General features: G+C 42.3%; 1 protein-coding gene across 3 annotated transcripts in view; it reads left to right on the plus strand.

Moving 5' to 3' along the window:
- LOC146314156 (bromo adjacent homology domain-containing 1 protein) overlaps positions 1-13,230 on the plus strand; it is a 38,195-nt gene extending 24,965 nt beyond the window's left edge. For all 3 annotated transcript variants that reach the window (XM_084738075.1, XM_084738077.1, XM_084738078.1), the window contains exons 2-7: positions 3,134-4,909; positions 7,117-7,475; positions 8,312-8,471; positions 8,629-8,708; positions 10,189-10,280; positions 11,742-13,230. In XM_084738075.1, coding sequence (XP_084594201.1) covers positions 3,154-4,909; positions 7,117-7,475; positions 8,312-8,471; positions 8,629-8,708; positions 10,189-10,280; positions 11,742-11,931 — 2,637 coding nt within the window. In that variant the 5' untranslated portion in view covers positions 3,134-3,153 and the 3' untranslated portion in view covers positions 11,932-13,230. The remainder of the gene's footprint in view (positions 1-3,133; positions 4,910-7,116; positions 7,476-8,311; positions 8,472-8,628; positions 8,709-10,188; positions 10,281-11,741) is intronic.
- Positions 13,231-14,733: the final 1,503 nt, after the last annotated feature.

Below are 14,733 nucleotides of genomic sequence, written 5' to 3' on the forward strand. Positions count from 1 at the left end.
TGTCATCATTGAAATAAATCATACCATTGTGATGTTGATTGTTACTTTGGTGAGATCTGCTGTCTCAACACACAGCCCTGCACACAGACAGAGACACAGAGGGAACAAAACCTATTGCATTTTTAAATTAATTTAACCATAATCCCTCCTTTTTTCCCTTTTGTGCCGATCCAAAAATGGTTTGATCTGTGAGTCAAAACCATGATACAATCCAAACCGTGGGTTTTTGTGATCCATTGCACCCCTAGTGTCATATCTGAATTCTCACAGGGTGCCCTGTTTCTATTTATTCCTGTCACTCGTGTTGAAAGCGCTGTAAAACATTTGATTCATGAAAACGAGAAGTTATCAAACCGAAGTAATGTGGCAGCTGACTGAAGGGAGATCGTCATGGAGGCTGCTTATCAAGGTAACTGACCAACGCTAATAACAATCTGCTTTGTGTTGGCTATATTGCCATTTCCAGTAAGAATATGACAAAAACTCCAAATATGTCCAAAAACTCCAAATGTAGGGGTGTAGCAAGTCCTCATCCACCTTTTACTTGAGTGTTTACATGTTCAGTCTTATCTTGAGCGCACATTTGTGTTGTCTGTCGTATTACGTGCACAGTGGGAAATTTATTTTGTTTGAGAGCATCCACTGTTACGTGACGTGAGGCAAAGTGTGTAAGGAAACAACTGGTTGAACAACAGCATCAACAGACCTCTGAGCGTTGCTTGTCTTGTCACAGTTAGTGAAGGGCCGTAGAATTCAGCTGAACCAACTTCTACAAGATGACACGTACAAGCTACATTGAGCATGTGCATTTGTGAGCACAGTATGAGTTTTTCTGGAAAATAGCCCGCATAAAATCATATCCCAGCAAGAATCTGTTGTGTTTAGTGAAAATAATTTAGTGTTCAGCTCCTCTTGCAGGGGGAAATTCATTAACCGATTATAGCTAATTACGGGAAGTAATGGGGGAGGACAAGAGGCTCTTGTGAGTTCTCCATTCAACTTACAATATTAAAGCTGAATGAAGGAAAATGTATAATTGTATTTGCTGTAGATTTTTTTTCTTTTTGTGCAGATTCTTACCCATCTCATTAGACAGACAGTAAATCTTTATGACCTCAGCTCCATTATAAAAACACGCTGCTTTACCTTTTCCCTAAAGTGATGGTCTGTATATGAGCGTTATTTAAAGAGCAGTTCCCTTAACATATACATGAGTCATTATGTGGTTGTTTATGTTGCATTTTCACAATGAGCTCCGGGAGTATTTTTACAAACACTCCCAAGCCACTTGTTTGTTGTGAATTGATTTTAAAAGCTAAATGGTTTCACAATGAGCTGAGGGAGGGAAGTATATTATATCATGTATGTATGCATGAAATTCCCCTTATCTTTATAATATGGACATTAAAGCATTGATTTTAGACAGTAATTTTTCCTGGTTTAACTACTGTAGGCATTTAGCTGGCTTATTTATTTGTCTTATTTTACTCAGTTGAGCTCAATATTGTAATAAGGCCTTTTTGACGTTTTCCTTTCAGACTAAACTTTCAGACTAAACAATTGGCCCTAACAAGCTGTTATTTGCAGCCTTTGTGCACACTAGGTGATAAGGCAGGGAGTGCAGTGAATGAATGACAGAGTGCATCAGTTTCCTCTGTGCTGCAGAGAACACACATACACACGAACCCGTTATAGTGACAGGGTCTCAAACAAGCATACAATAGCAGGAGCTTGCCTTAAGATCAAATAAATTCAGTCTGATCACAAAACAGTTCACCTGAATTCACTCATCATTAAGCATCTTTATGTATTGCATCACATGTTGTGTTTGAATCTAAACTGATGCCTTTTGAAAGATAGTCGACATCTTTGTTAGGTTTTTGGCTCTCGCTTGCTTTCATTTTCTTTGTGCCCCTTCCTTCTAGATTTGTCTAGTTTAAAACCATAACAATGAAACATGTTTAAAATAATGTTAATAATCCCTTCTTGGTCCATTATACACCTTCTACCACTCTCTGAGTGTCCGCCTTGACCGATCAAACCTGTTCTGATCCAGAAATACAAAACTGTGGTGCCTGCCCATCTTAAAGGGATAGTTTGGATTATCAGAAGTGGGACTGCATCACGTATTAGTTGATAGTCGGTGTATTACCTACAGTAGATGCCGGTTGGCACAGACGTCCAGTTTGCATAAGCAGAGAAGAGTACCTGATTAGATGCTAATGAACAGGGTCAGCAACAAAAGGTATTTCAGCCACTTGTTCTATTTAGGATAATTTCACCACTTTAGTTTGCTGTCAGACAACCATTTCTGACAGGAAACCACTGTTATACAAGCCATATAACGCTTTCGCCAAACCACCCAAACTCCTTGAGGAAAATCATAAATTTTACTATGCAGAACATTGTAGCTGCTGGTCAACTGCTGCCTAAATCTGTTAATTTTGTTCTCTTATTGTGTGACATTTATGTGTTAAAAGGACAGTTCAGATTCACCAAAGTCACGCAATAACACCAACAAACACAAGAAAGCAAGCAAATCACATGACCTGCAAGGTAAAATTTCAGATTTATTCAGTGGAGTTTGGTCAGTTTTGAGAGAGCAATATTAAGCTTATATAACAATGTGTTTTGTTTTTTATCAGAAAAGGCTGTCTGAGGGAAAGGTTAAGTATTAAAAATATAAATGTAGTCAACACCAAACTGATAAGTTTCAGGTGAACCTTTTTTAAGTAGATAAAATACATTATGCTGCTGACCCTGTCCACAGCAGTTCATTGTTTAGCTTCCGTGCTGATGCCCCTTTCTGCTTCTGCAAACTGGGACTGTCACCCTCGATCTACTGTAGGTGACTGTTAATAAGTACCTCATACAACACTGCTTCAAATAATCTGAACTTTCCCTGTAACTTCTTCTGTATGATTAAAAGAAACAAAATTTATAAGGATGTTATGAGATGTTCAACATGTTTAGAGCTAAACCAGCTCTCTATGGACCCAATTAAAAGCTTTGTTTGTAAGTAACTCCAGCTCCTGTATAGATCACTGGCTGTTGTTTGTCGATTGTGAGCACAAGTACATGGTGAAACTAGGACAAACTCATTTTTTACCACTTGTTGGTCTCTTGTCTCTAGGCCCGCTGGAGAAGCATGTGATGACTCACGCAAGGCAGAAGGCTTCCCTCAGGCAAAGTGACAGTAGTGCTGGTGAGTGGTGGGACAACTGCCCTCTTTGGCCACATGGTGGCAATATGGGCGGCACCTGGCGTGAACGCTCACTCCGATTCGGGAGGTCAAAGAAGATAAGCGAGGTCGTCAAACAAAAGAAAGACCAGGCCAAGAGGATGAAAGACAAGAGAGGGAGGACAGAAAAATCAGATCAGAACAGAAAACTAGACCGGAGGCGCGACAAGAAACGGGACCGGAAGTTGTATCCTTTGCGGGGCCGGGCCGGGGTTTCAGGAGGAGAGGGGCTCAGCTGCCACGTCCTCCTCACCCGATTAGAGGAAAGCGTCCGTGAACGGGATAGTTGTGAAGAAAGGGACCGAAAGGATGCACGCCGACATTTATCTCTCAAACCAAAACCTAAAAAAAGTAAAGGCAATGAAAGAAAAGAGGAAAAGTCACTACCAAAAACTAAATCAAAGTCAAACAGCTCAAGTCATGGCGAGTATATTCATATTCCACAACCTCGCAAGCGCAGACTGGCCTCTCTCAATGCTGAGGCAGTGAACACTCTACTGCTTGAAAGAGCCACTGACCTTCAGCCAGCAGCCAAACAGGCCAGGAGACAAGAAGAGCCCATGAATGGAGGGGTGTCCCTGGACGCAGATCCAACCAGGAGTGGAGTCCCTGGACGAGGAAACCTCAGTAAAGCCTCCACATCTCACAAACTTGAACTGTGCCAACGCTCTAAGCAGATCAAGAAGGCCAAAGCTAACCGAGAAGAGAGCAGGGGGATGAGTCAGGAGAGTCTGGATGCCCCCGCACCCAGAAGACTGGCTGGACTCAACGCCGCAGCCCTGTTGAAGTTAACCAGCTCCTCTGCGACCAGTAAACAGAGAGTAAAGGCTGCACCCACAGCTACTGTCACATCCGGCTGCAAGCCTTTGGTGGCAGTCTCAACTCCCAAACAGCACTCTAGAGTCAAACACAAGGGGCGATCGCAAAAGCAGAAGGGGGAAACGGTCCCTCCCCTGCACAGTGGGTGTGAAGCCTGCAAGAATAAGGCGGACTTTGAGCCCAAAGTGGAGTGGGAGACCGGCAGCTGCACTCATCGACTGACCAAACCAGGATACCAGTCGCGCAGCATGCTAGCATACCCACTAAAGCAAGTGAAGGAGGAGCAGATGGAGACTGAACTGAGCCCGTACTACTGCTGTCCACCTGAGGGCTCAGTGGAGTACTGCCACCGCTTGGCCTTCTTCCTTGGCCAGCAGCCCTACGCAGAATCAGACGATCAGCCGCTAAACTCAGCCATGCCCCCTGTGAAGCGCGAGTGCCTCGTAACCTCACCGTCCCTGACGCATTCCCATCCACACACAGCCCTGACCCTCAGCCCCCACCCCTGCCTCTGCACCGCTGACCACTGCTTTTCCAGCTACTACGTCCACATCGCCCATCCGACACACACTGGAACAACATCAGCGAGCCTGACCTCGCGACCTCTGAACTTTGCACCCTCTAGTTTATGCCCTAATCGGATGACTGGCTCCAAACTGCTGCACGGTCCACGCATGTCCCATGCCTCAGGGCTGGCCCACCCTGCCTACTGCAACTCTGTGGCTTCGCCCTGTTACAGTGATGCCTGTGGGATAAGTGGCTACACCTACAGGGCCATGCCTCCTGTCACCAGCAGGGGGTGTTCTTTCAGCGCAGGATGCACTGGATGCACACACAGCATCAAAACAGGTGAGTGGAAGATTGAGAAAGATGATCACTGAAGCAATTCAGCTGCGAAAATACACAGAGTTACTGAGGGAAGAAAGTAAATGAAATAGTCAACAGCCATAGACAGTAGAATTAGTGGACGGAGCAACCATGATGTTACCATATGTTTTGTGAACAGCTGTTTTGAAGCCTCAAGTTTGGCATTATGGGGGTTGCCATCTTGTTTCTATGCAACCAGACCATGTGCATTACCGTACATGGAACTGGTGGGTGATAACACTATCACTTGATCGATGCCTGATTTTGCCTCATGTGTTCAGCAGGGAATAATGGCTGCCTACCTGGTCGCAATCTTTAATGATTGAGAATATTGATCCATGTTTGATCAAGTCAGCAGCACTGAGAATGACTCGTCATTCACACAGTATATCCGCCCTAAAGTATGCACTGCTTTATGATCTGTATGCTCTGAATGAGACCGTAATTTACAAAATGAACATTGTGCTGTATTGAAGAAGACTTGAAACTCGCAATTGAGACCATAAACTCATAAAGAAAATGTGTCCTGCTGTCTTAAATCAAATGGCAAGTCATTTTCTATTAAGACTCAACACAAGCTGGCATCTTTTTGCAACCAGTGGGGTCGCCCCCCTGCTGGTCAAGTTTAGGTTTTGAAGCACTTCCACATTGGTGTCACTTTTCAGACCTGGAAGGTCCATCAGCTAATTCAACTGTGTCAATATCACATTTATTGACTATCAACAACACTTAGCATTTTTAATAAGACCTGGAGCAGGTTTGTCTTTATTAATGGTAAAATCAGTTTCATGCCACTCATCTTAAGCCATCTTTATATATCTGTTATTATGAAAGAAACCATTGTCCCAATGTTATACTTAGATCAGGTTATTATGTACAGAACTAAAGAATCCTTTGTTGTTAACAGTGCGCCTCAAGCTAGTTGTGTTCCCATACAAGTGTGAACATTTCTGTTTTTTGTTGTCTTTATTTGTTGGTGTGAGCTTTGAAAGTGTCCATAGCTTGAGGCTTCTACATTAGATATTTCATGATAAGAAGCTCAAGGCTCCTATGTAATATTTGCCGTAGCAATTTGGTTGTATATAAAGTTTGACTGATGAATAAGATAAAAGAAGGAGGTCAGGTTGTTTTTAAGCTGATTTATAGGGGAACCATGAAATTTGCTTATTGTACCTAAGTTTTGCTGAAGAGCAGCAACTGAACCTGCTGCTAAACATTAGCTACCAGTAGCTACTGGTCATACCAGCCAAAGTAAGGCTGTAGAAACAAACTGATTATTGCTTATGAATTAAATGTTTCATATGAGGAAGATTGTCTTACCTTTCAAACCTTGTATTGTCTAGCTGTAAAGGGAAAGTTAAGATTATTTGAAGTGGGCTTGTATTGAGTATCTGTAGTCAGTGTATTAGTCACAGTAGATCCTGGTCAACACAGTTTAGAGAAACAGCAGGAGCCCTGATTAAGGAAGCTGAGCACTGTACTGCTGTGGACAGGACCAGCAACAAAACTATTAATATTTGACTACTGAAAAAAAAAGGCCCACATCAGTTTATGTGTATGCTATATTTGGAATATTTTCTGCTTTACCTTGCTGTCAGACAGCCTTTTCTGACAAGAAACTATCATTACATAAGCCAGAATATTGCTTTTTCCAAACCAACCAGACTCTGCGGGGTCACAGGAGTTGCTGGTGTACTGCTGCCTCAGCAGGTTAGTTTGTTTGTGTTGTAGTGTGACTTTGGTCTTTTTTTTAAGTTTTTAAGTTTGGATTCATCAAAAATCACACAGTAACACAAACAAACATCAGGACGAGGCAGCAGTTGACCAGCAGCTCCTGTGTTCTGCAAGGTAAAATTAATGTTTTTGCCAAATTAGTCTGTTTGAGCAAGAGATATTTAGCCTATATAGCATGTCTTTCCTGTTGGAAATTGTTGTCAGATGGCAAGTTTAAGTGGTGAAAATATTCTAAATATTCTAAATATAGCTTCTGTACTGGTACTCCTCTCCACTTCTCTAAACAGGGGGCGTGTTCACCACTATTTACTGTAGTTAATATACTGACTTTTGATAAGTACTTCATATGACCCTACTTCAAATAATCCAAACTATCCATTTAATTGCAAATATGATCTTTTTTTCTTTCGTGCTGTGTTATTTAAAAGTGTTACTTTCACCCTTTACTTTTCCAGAGGGTTACTCCTCCCCTCAGGGTGACCACAGCCCCTCCCTTCTGGTTCCCCCTTCCCTGCCCATGTCCAGCTGCCCTCTATCCAGCGTGCCCACATCCACCCAGACCAAACCCCACCTGCTGACCCCCCTGTCGGGGCGGGACCAGCCCCAGGCCAGGTTAAAGCTGGCAAGAGAATGCCCACAGAGCACCAAGCCCTCCAACGGCTCCCTGTCCATGGGCCGCACACGTCTGCCCCAGAAACAGCCGTCGCCCCTGCCAAGCCTCAGCAGCACTAAACAAAAGAAAGTGAGCCGTAGACGAGCCACGAATGGCTGGAGGCCTGTTGGAGTGCCTACAGAGAGGGAGGTCTTCATCGCGGTAGGTTGTTTGTGAGTGCGTCTCTGAGCACTGAAGATGAGCAGAAGACTAGAGAGCTTCTTGTCTGACTGTCTCTTTAGAGAGAGTTTTTCTCCTGTATCTCACTACCTGATAACACCATTCTAGTACACTCTTAGAAATACAGGCCCTAACTAGAACCATAAAGGATTCTTCAGCTGGACCCTGTAGGAGAACACTTTTAGAAAGTTCTACCTAGAATGCAATGTAAAGAGTTATTCCTAGAACCATCTGTGAAAGGTTTCACTTGTTTATCTTGAACCCACACAGGTTCTATGGAGAATCATTTTATATCCCAAGGATTTTATCTAGACACCACCCAGGGTGTGCTAATGAGAATTCCTTTATGTTCCTTTTGTATTTTGCTTAGTATTTTGCCAGTGTGAGAAACTTTTTATATCATGGTGCAAAAAAACTTAGAAAAACCCACAATGAAAGAGTTGTTCATGGATTTTCCAAAAAGGGTTCTTTGTTGAAGAGCGTTTCTAATGGAACCTTTAGTCTTACGAAGAACCTTCGATGAAACCTGTTCAAAAAAGGGTTCTTCAGAAGCAAATGGTTTGGGGTAGAAGCACAGCCCTCCATGAAGAACCCTTTTGGAACCCTTTTGGAATCCTTTTGTCTAAGATTGTAGAACCCTCAGCATCCATGCAGCTGCTTGGCAGACAGAACAAACCCAGCTCTTGGGGGGAAAAAGATAATTGTGTTTTGACCACACAGCTTCGTGTGACAGATTCCTTTTTGTCTTTATAATGAGAATCATATCTGTCCTTGTCGGTGTGCATGCGGGCGTGTGTGTATGTGTGTGTCTGTCTCAGGGAGAGGATGAGACGGCCCTGCGGCAGTGTTATGAAGGAGTCGAGAGGGACGGTGAGGTGATACGTGTCAGAGACACTGTGCTGCTACGATCAGGCCCCAGGAAGAAATCCCTCCCATATGTTGCCAAGATATCAGCGCTGTGGGAGGACCCCAAGACAGGTAACGGAGCGGAGGAGGGTGAGGAGGAGGGGGAGATCATGAATAGATATGGATGGATGTGTGTGTGTGTAGAAGGATGGAGGAAGGGGACATATGGCCAAGATTGTTTACCTGTGTGTGTGTGTGTGTGTGTGTGTGTCTCAATTTGCCTCCTCAGGAGAGCTGATGATGAGCCTTTTCTGGTACTACCGACCTGAGCACACACAGGGAGGCCGAGATCCCAGCACACACTGTGAGGTGAGGCTTAAATGGACTGGAGCAACAGCTTCATGTTTCCCACTTGTTAACTTACAGTTTGGAAGGAAAACAGTAACAGCACGCTGGAAAACTGTGTGAGTCCACTGTTAAATACAAACTGAGGTTACTGAAAGTGTGATGTGTGCAATATATTGATGAGTGTTTGATGTTCAGTGAAAAACATTCATTTTATGTGGTTACTTCACTTAACACACAATTATTTAATTGGTGTGGTCTAAATTTTTGGACCCCATATTGTTCAGTATTAGATGAATTTATATAATAAAAGACAATATGAGATAACTAATCATATGAATAAACAGACAAAATATGTAATATTACATATTGGATTGGTCACAGTAAAATGTCACTCTTTATCTTTAACAGGACATTTATGAAACACTGAACAATGGTTATTTCACACAGGGCTATAGATTCCTTTTTTTTTTCCCAGGAGGGCAAAGTCATTACCTGCCCTACACTCTGCCACCGACTGGCTAGAGCTCGTTGCCTTCATTGGTTGGTTAGGGTTAAAGTATGGGTAAGATGCGATAATAATTATTATCTTGTCAAGGAGAAATGGGAGTAAAAACAAACATGTTGCATTAATATTTTTGAGTGTATTTTGACTGTTTATATTCATATTATTTCTTATTCCATAGTGCAGTTTATTTATTTCATATTGAATTAATATTGGATTCTTCACAAACTCCTTATAGAAAATAGTGTGATTTAAGTTTTTTTTACCCTAACAAGCCAGCAGAGTGACATTAGCTGTACATGCATTGACAGTCCCACCACTCTCAACACATTAGCCAAATAAAGACACACTGAAATAATTCTAATAAATTGATAATCTCCAGTTCATTAACTTAAAAATGTGGTGACATTCCCTGCTGGTTTAGAGACAAGGTGGAGTTGTTGTTTGAACACTGGAGGACAAATTAATACCTTAAATACAACCCCACTTCAATTAATACCTTAAATCCAGGGAAGTATAGTAATTTGCATTACTTGCAGCACATTGTAATAGAAATATTGTGATTATCAGTTATTTGCTCATTAATAAGTAAGTGATAATGTAAGAAAATAATCTGCAAAGAGGATGTGTCTGTGCACACAGTAAGTCAGTCGGTCTGTGTCTATGAGAAGCCCTGAAGTTGTTGATAGTTGTTAGCTCTTTAGTGCAGCCACATCAAATGATAATATCTCTGCTGCCTCACACCATCAAAGAGTAAAAGAAGAGAGCGGTTCCACTGTGAGAGAGAGCACACACTGATTCACGACTCTTCTTTCTGTTCACAATGGATGTCTAGCATGTGTTCAGTGGAGCAGGATTTTTTTTGTGCGATTGCACTTAGTGTAGAGCCACTTATTACTGCGCTCACAGCTGAGAAGTGTTGTCGTTTCTTCAGTCTTCAGCCAGCACAATAGGACACACTTCTGTCTGTGTGACACTGTACACCCACTGTGGTTTCAGAATGAGATTTTCGCCTCTCGGCATCAGGATGAAAATAGTGTGGCCTGCATAGAAGACAGATGTTACGTTCTCCCACTAGCCCAGTACTGTAGGTAAGTACACACACACACACACACACACACACAGAAATAAACCTCAGCAGTAATAGTCGTTAGCAGAAAGTCTTTGTAAAAGGTTTGGAGTCGTTCTTTGTAATTAACACCTCAGCTTCGAAGATATGTGGAAGCCAGTTTTTCTGACTTTTTCATCACACATCGGTGACACTGCAACTGTTAATGAATTCATGGGAACACCAGACCATGAACATGTGTTTAGACATCATTTGCAAGTACCTGTTTCAAGCTCAGGTGCTTCTTATTCTCAAAGGTTAAAATATATTTGATTTGTGCTTATAGAGATAGTTTATTTTGAGTGGGGTTCTATGATGTTCTTATCTGCAGTCACTGTTTAACCTACAGTAGATGATGGTTGGCATGACACCTGTTTGGAGAAAGAAAGAGGAGTACCAGCATGGAAGCTGAGCAATGTACTGCTGTGGGCAGGGTCACCAACAAAACTTATTTTAACTACCCTAAAAAATTATATCAGTTAATCCAAAGTAAGTTAGTTGCCATCTATTTTGATAATCGCTTCAGTCAGTTTTGTCAAATGTTTTCTGGTCGTAGCTTCATGGATTAAAAGATTAGCTTTTTTTCTATGTCATTTTTAACAGTAAATGAGCAGTCTTTGAGTTTTGGAGTGTTTGTTAGACAAAAGAAGCAAAACACATTTCTGCCATTTGCACACAAACGGTAGACAAGAAAGTATTTTCTCTTCTGCTCTTCGAAGATTACTAAACAATTAATGGATTAATTGTGAATGCAAACAGATTAATCAGTTTAAGTGTATGAATATTTTCACTGCTTTACTGCTTTAGCAATGGGAAACCACCATTATCTGAGCCAAATATCTCTTTCTCCAAGGCAACCGAACTCTGTCATTTTACCTCACAGAACCTGGGAGTTGCTGATCTACTGCCGCTTTGATCTGTTAGCCTGATTGTGTTATTGTACGAGTTCTGGAATACAGTAGCGCTGAAGTCACTCAATAACACAAATAAACAAACCAATTGAGCAGACTAACAACTCCAGTATTCTGTGAGGTAAAATTAGTTTTTGTCAGTGGAGTCTAGCTGAGTGAAAGAGAGCAATATTTGGCTTATATAACTGTGGCTTCCTGTCAGGAAAGATTACTTGATGAAAGTCAAAGTAGTGAAAATTTTCTAAATATAACATACACTTAAACTGATGAATTCATGTATTTTTTTTAGGAGGACCTATTTTCTGGTGACGGACTCTGTCCACAGCAGTACATTGCTTAGCTTCCTACATTGTTATTCATGCTGCTCCAAACTGGGAGTGTGCTTATCTACATCTACTGTAGATACTGACTATCGATATGTACCTCATACAACCCCACTTCAAATAATCCGAACTGTCCCTTTAATTTCTCCGCAGAGACCAAGTGAGAGTGTAACCTTTGATTTTTCCCCCTCTGTGTGTGCGTCTGTGTAGATATTGTGCCTTGGTGAAGCGGCGTGCCGAAGGCGCCCCACTCGGCAGCACCAGCATGGTGCCTTGCCGGCCCGACTTCGCCCCCCCTTCCCACCGCTGTGTGCCCACAGACGTCGACCCTGAGCTGGTGTATCTCTGCCGGCACGTCTACGACTTCCGCTACGGACGCATCCTGAAGAACCTGCAGTAGAGGGTAGAGGGGGTGTCGCACCCATGAATTAATCATAACATGGCTCCCCCTCCTCCTCCTGCACAGAGTAAGGACTGAAAACCCCCGTCTTTTCTGCTGGGGACGCTCACGATCAGAGGGAAGGACGGAGGATGATGATTGGGTGGGGACAGATGAAGCAAAAAGAGTTTGTGATACATTATGAAGCACAGATCCCTTTAGTTGACTACAGAGGGGTTACGATGTAATAGGTGAGGCCATCTCAGTCAGAGCACCAATATTTCCTGGTTTGGAAGCGCGAGGAAGGAAAATTCATTCATTAGCGTCACAACACTTAAACAGTGGCTTTTGTGCCCTGCTCTTTGCCTGCCAGGAATGCTGAACACCAGACTGAACTGGGCGACTGTCAGGACGACGTTTCCCCAAGAGCATCTTAGCACAACAATCATGTTTGTTCCATTTGTAAGCCAGCGGCTCAGGAATGGTCCGGAGCTAAGGTGCTTCCCGGGGACCACAAGCCTGCACTGTCAGCTCGATGTTAACGGTGTTCAAGCAGGCGGGGTGAAGGAGCAGCTAATGGAGAGTGTCGTCTTATTTCTCCTGATTTGAGTGTGTCTCACTTGTGTGTGTGTGTGTGGGAGAGTGTGAGTGTTGTCAGTGTGGATAAATGGATAAATGTGGGTATGTGTGATGGTTTTTTAGGAGGCTTTCAGGCAATCAAACCAAACAAGCAGCTTTAGAGGAAGCGGAGCTCTCCCCCCCCCCCCCGTCACAGCGCACTGACACTGACAGATACATTTTCATCTCATGTGATGCTCCGCGCAAACTAAAATACTGTACCTGGGGGGTTTTTGAGACAGATATTTATTTACCAAACTCTGCTCTAGAGTAGGGCCTCTTTAACTTTGGGTCAGGACACTAAAAATGGCTCTAAAGTGGTCTTTTTAGACATAAAACACATTAACAAACTAACTTTCATTTCAGCCGCAGTCCTGGCTGGAAGAAGCCTTGTTCTAGAGAGGCTCTTCTAAGGGTCCAATAGAGAGAGCCAGTACTGATGAGGGCCATCACTCATTGTTTTTTCTTTGTTTTTCAGTGTATTTTTTCACCTTTGTTGTTCCCTGTGACTTGCCTTATGACTTACAGGTAGAGCTTCAGGCAGCTAGTCTCACCACATACAGCTAGGTGGTAGAACAGGTGTACTGTAGTCCCGAAGAAAAAAGGATTTTATTGCCAACTGACAGCTATGACATGATCACTGGACACAATGTACTGGTGCAGGCCTGCAACTAATGATTTTTTTCATTATGGATTTATCATTTTGTCACAAAATAGTGAAAAATGCCCTGTATAATTTCCCACAATTGTCTTTTTATGTTCTATCAACTGTCCAAATCCCAAAGATTTTCAGTTTGCTGTTATATACAGCAAAGAAAAGCAGAAAATGTTGGCATTTTCTATTTGAAGGTATAGTTATTATTATAGTAATTATTACTTGAAGTGAGATTGTATTTCCTACAGTAGATGGTGGGTGACATGCCTCCAGTTAGAAGAGACCAGGGCAGAAGATAAGCAATGAAGTGTTGTGGGCGGGGTCTGCAGCAAAATATATTTTAGCCACTTAAACAAGGACAATCTGAACAAATCAATATTAGTTTAAATGATCGTTATATTTAGAGTATTTTCATTTTACCTCGCCGTCAGACAGCCTTTTCCGATGGTAAACAGTTCTATAAGCCAGATATCTCTCTCTCTCCAACCCATCCAAACTACATCAGTAATTTTACCTCATAGAACATAGGAGTTGCTGATCTTCCACTTCCTTGATCTGTTAGGGTTTTTTTTATTATTGTGTGTCTTTGGTGTTTGAAAATCTTAGTTTGCATTCACCAATAACACAAATAAATTAACAGACTGAGGCAGCAATACACCAGCAACTACCTTTTTGCGAGTTAAAATGACCAATTTTATCAGTGGAGTTCCCATCAGAAAAGTGTCTGATGGCAAGGTAAAGTTGTGAAAATAAATACTAAATATAGTGTACACTCAACCACTGAAAACAGGCCATCTAAATAGATCAACATCAGTTTAAGATATGTTTTGCTACTAACTCTGTCTGCAGCAGTACATCTCATTGCTTCCTACACCGGTACTCCTGATGTTTCTCCAAACTGGGGCTGCCATCTAAAGTAGTCAATACACTGTCTATGGATGAGTATCTCATACAACCCCACTTAATATAATCAAAAATATCCCTTTAAAGTCAGTTTACACATCAGTTAATTGACTCATGGTTGCAGCTCTGCACTGGTTAGAAACACCGTGCACTTCTGATGTCATCAATCTGCTGCAGGCTCGCGTTGCATCTTGAAGCATCGCAGTGTCTCAGAAATGTCTATCCCGCCTGCTACATCCACGCTGATTTCTTTCGTCCTCCTCCTCCTCCACCCTTTTCTCCCCCTCCCCCGAAGATAAACCAAAGGATGTCACACAAGCCAGAATCTCCGTCTCCTCCCTCACACCTCTTCTCCTTGTCAGCACTTCTGCCCTCGTTCCCTTATTATATTGCACTAATCCATTCCTTAATTACAAAAAACGTGTTCAACTTTTTTTTTTTTTTTTTGGTTCCAGCTAATAATATCTCACCGGGGGGAACATAACTGTGTATCATTTTTGTGCGAGTATGTGAGTGTGTGTGTGTCTGTGTGTGTGTGTTTTGTAGAGAAGAAGGAACCAGTAAGGATGTCATGGCTGCTTTTGTCAGTGCAAACTGTATATTTCTATTCTTTCACCAGTAGAGGAGTCAGCCAGCGCGCTCATTAT

This window comes from Lutjanus erythropterus, chromosome 15, assembly GCF_056507025.1.
Source record: "Lutjanus erythropterus isolate fLutEry1 chromosome 15, fLutEry1.hap2, whole genome shotgun sequence".
Taxonomy (NCBI): Eukaryota; Metazoa; Chordata; class Actinopteri; order Lutjaniformes; family Lutjanidae; genus Lutjanus; species Lutjanus erythropterus.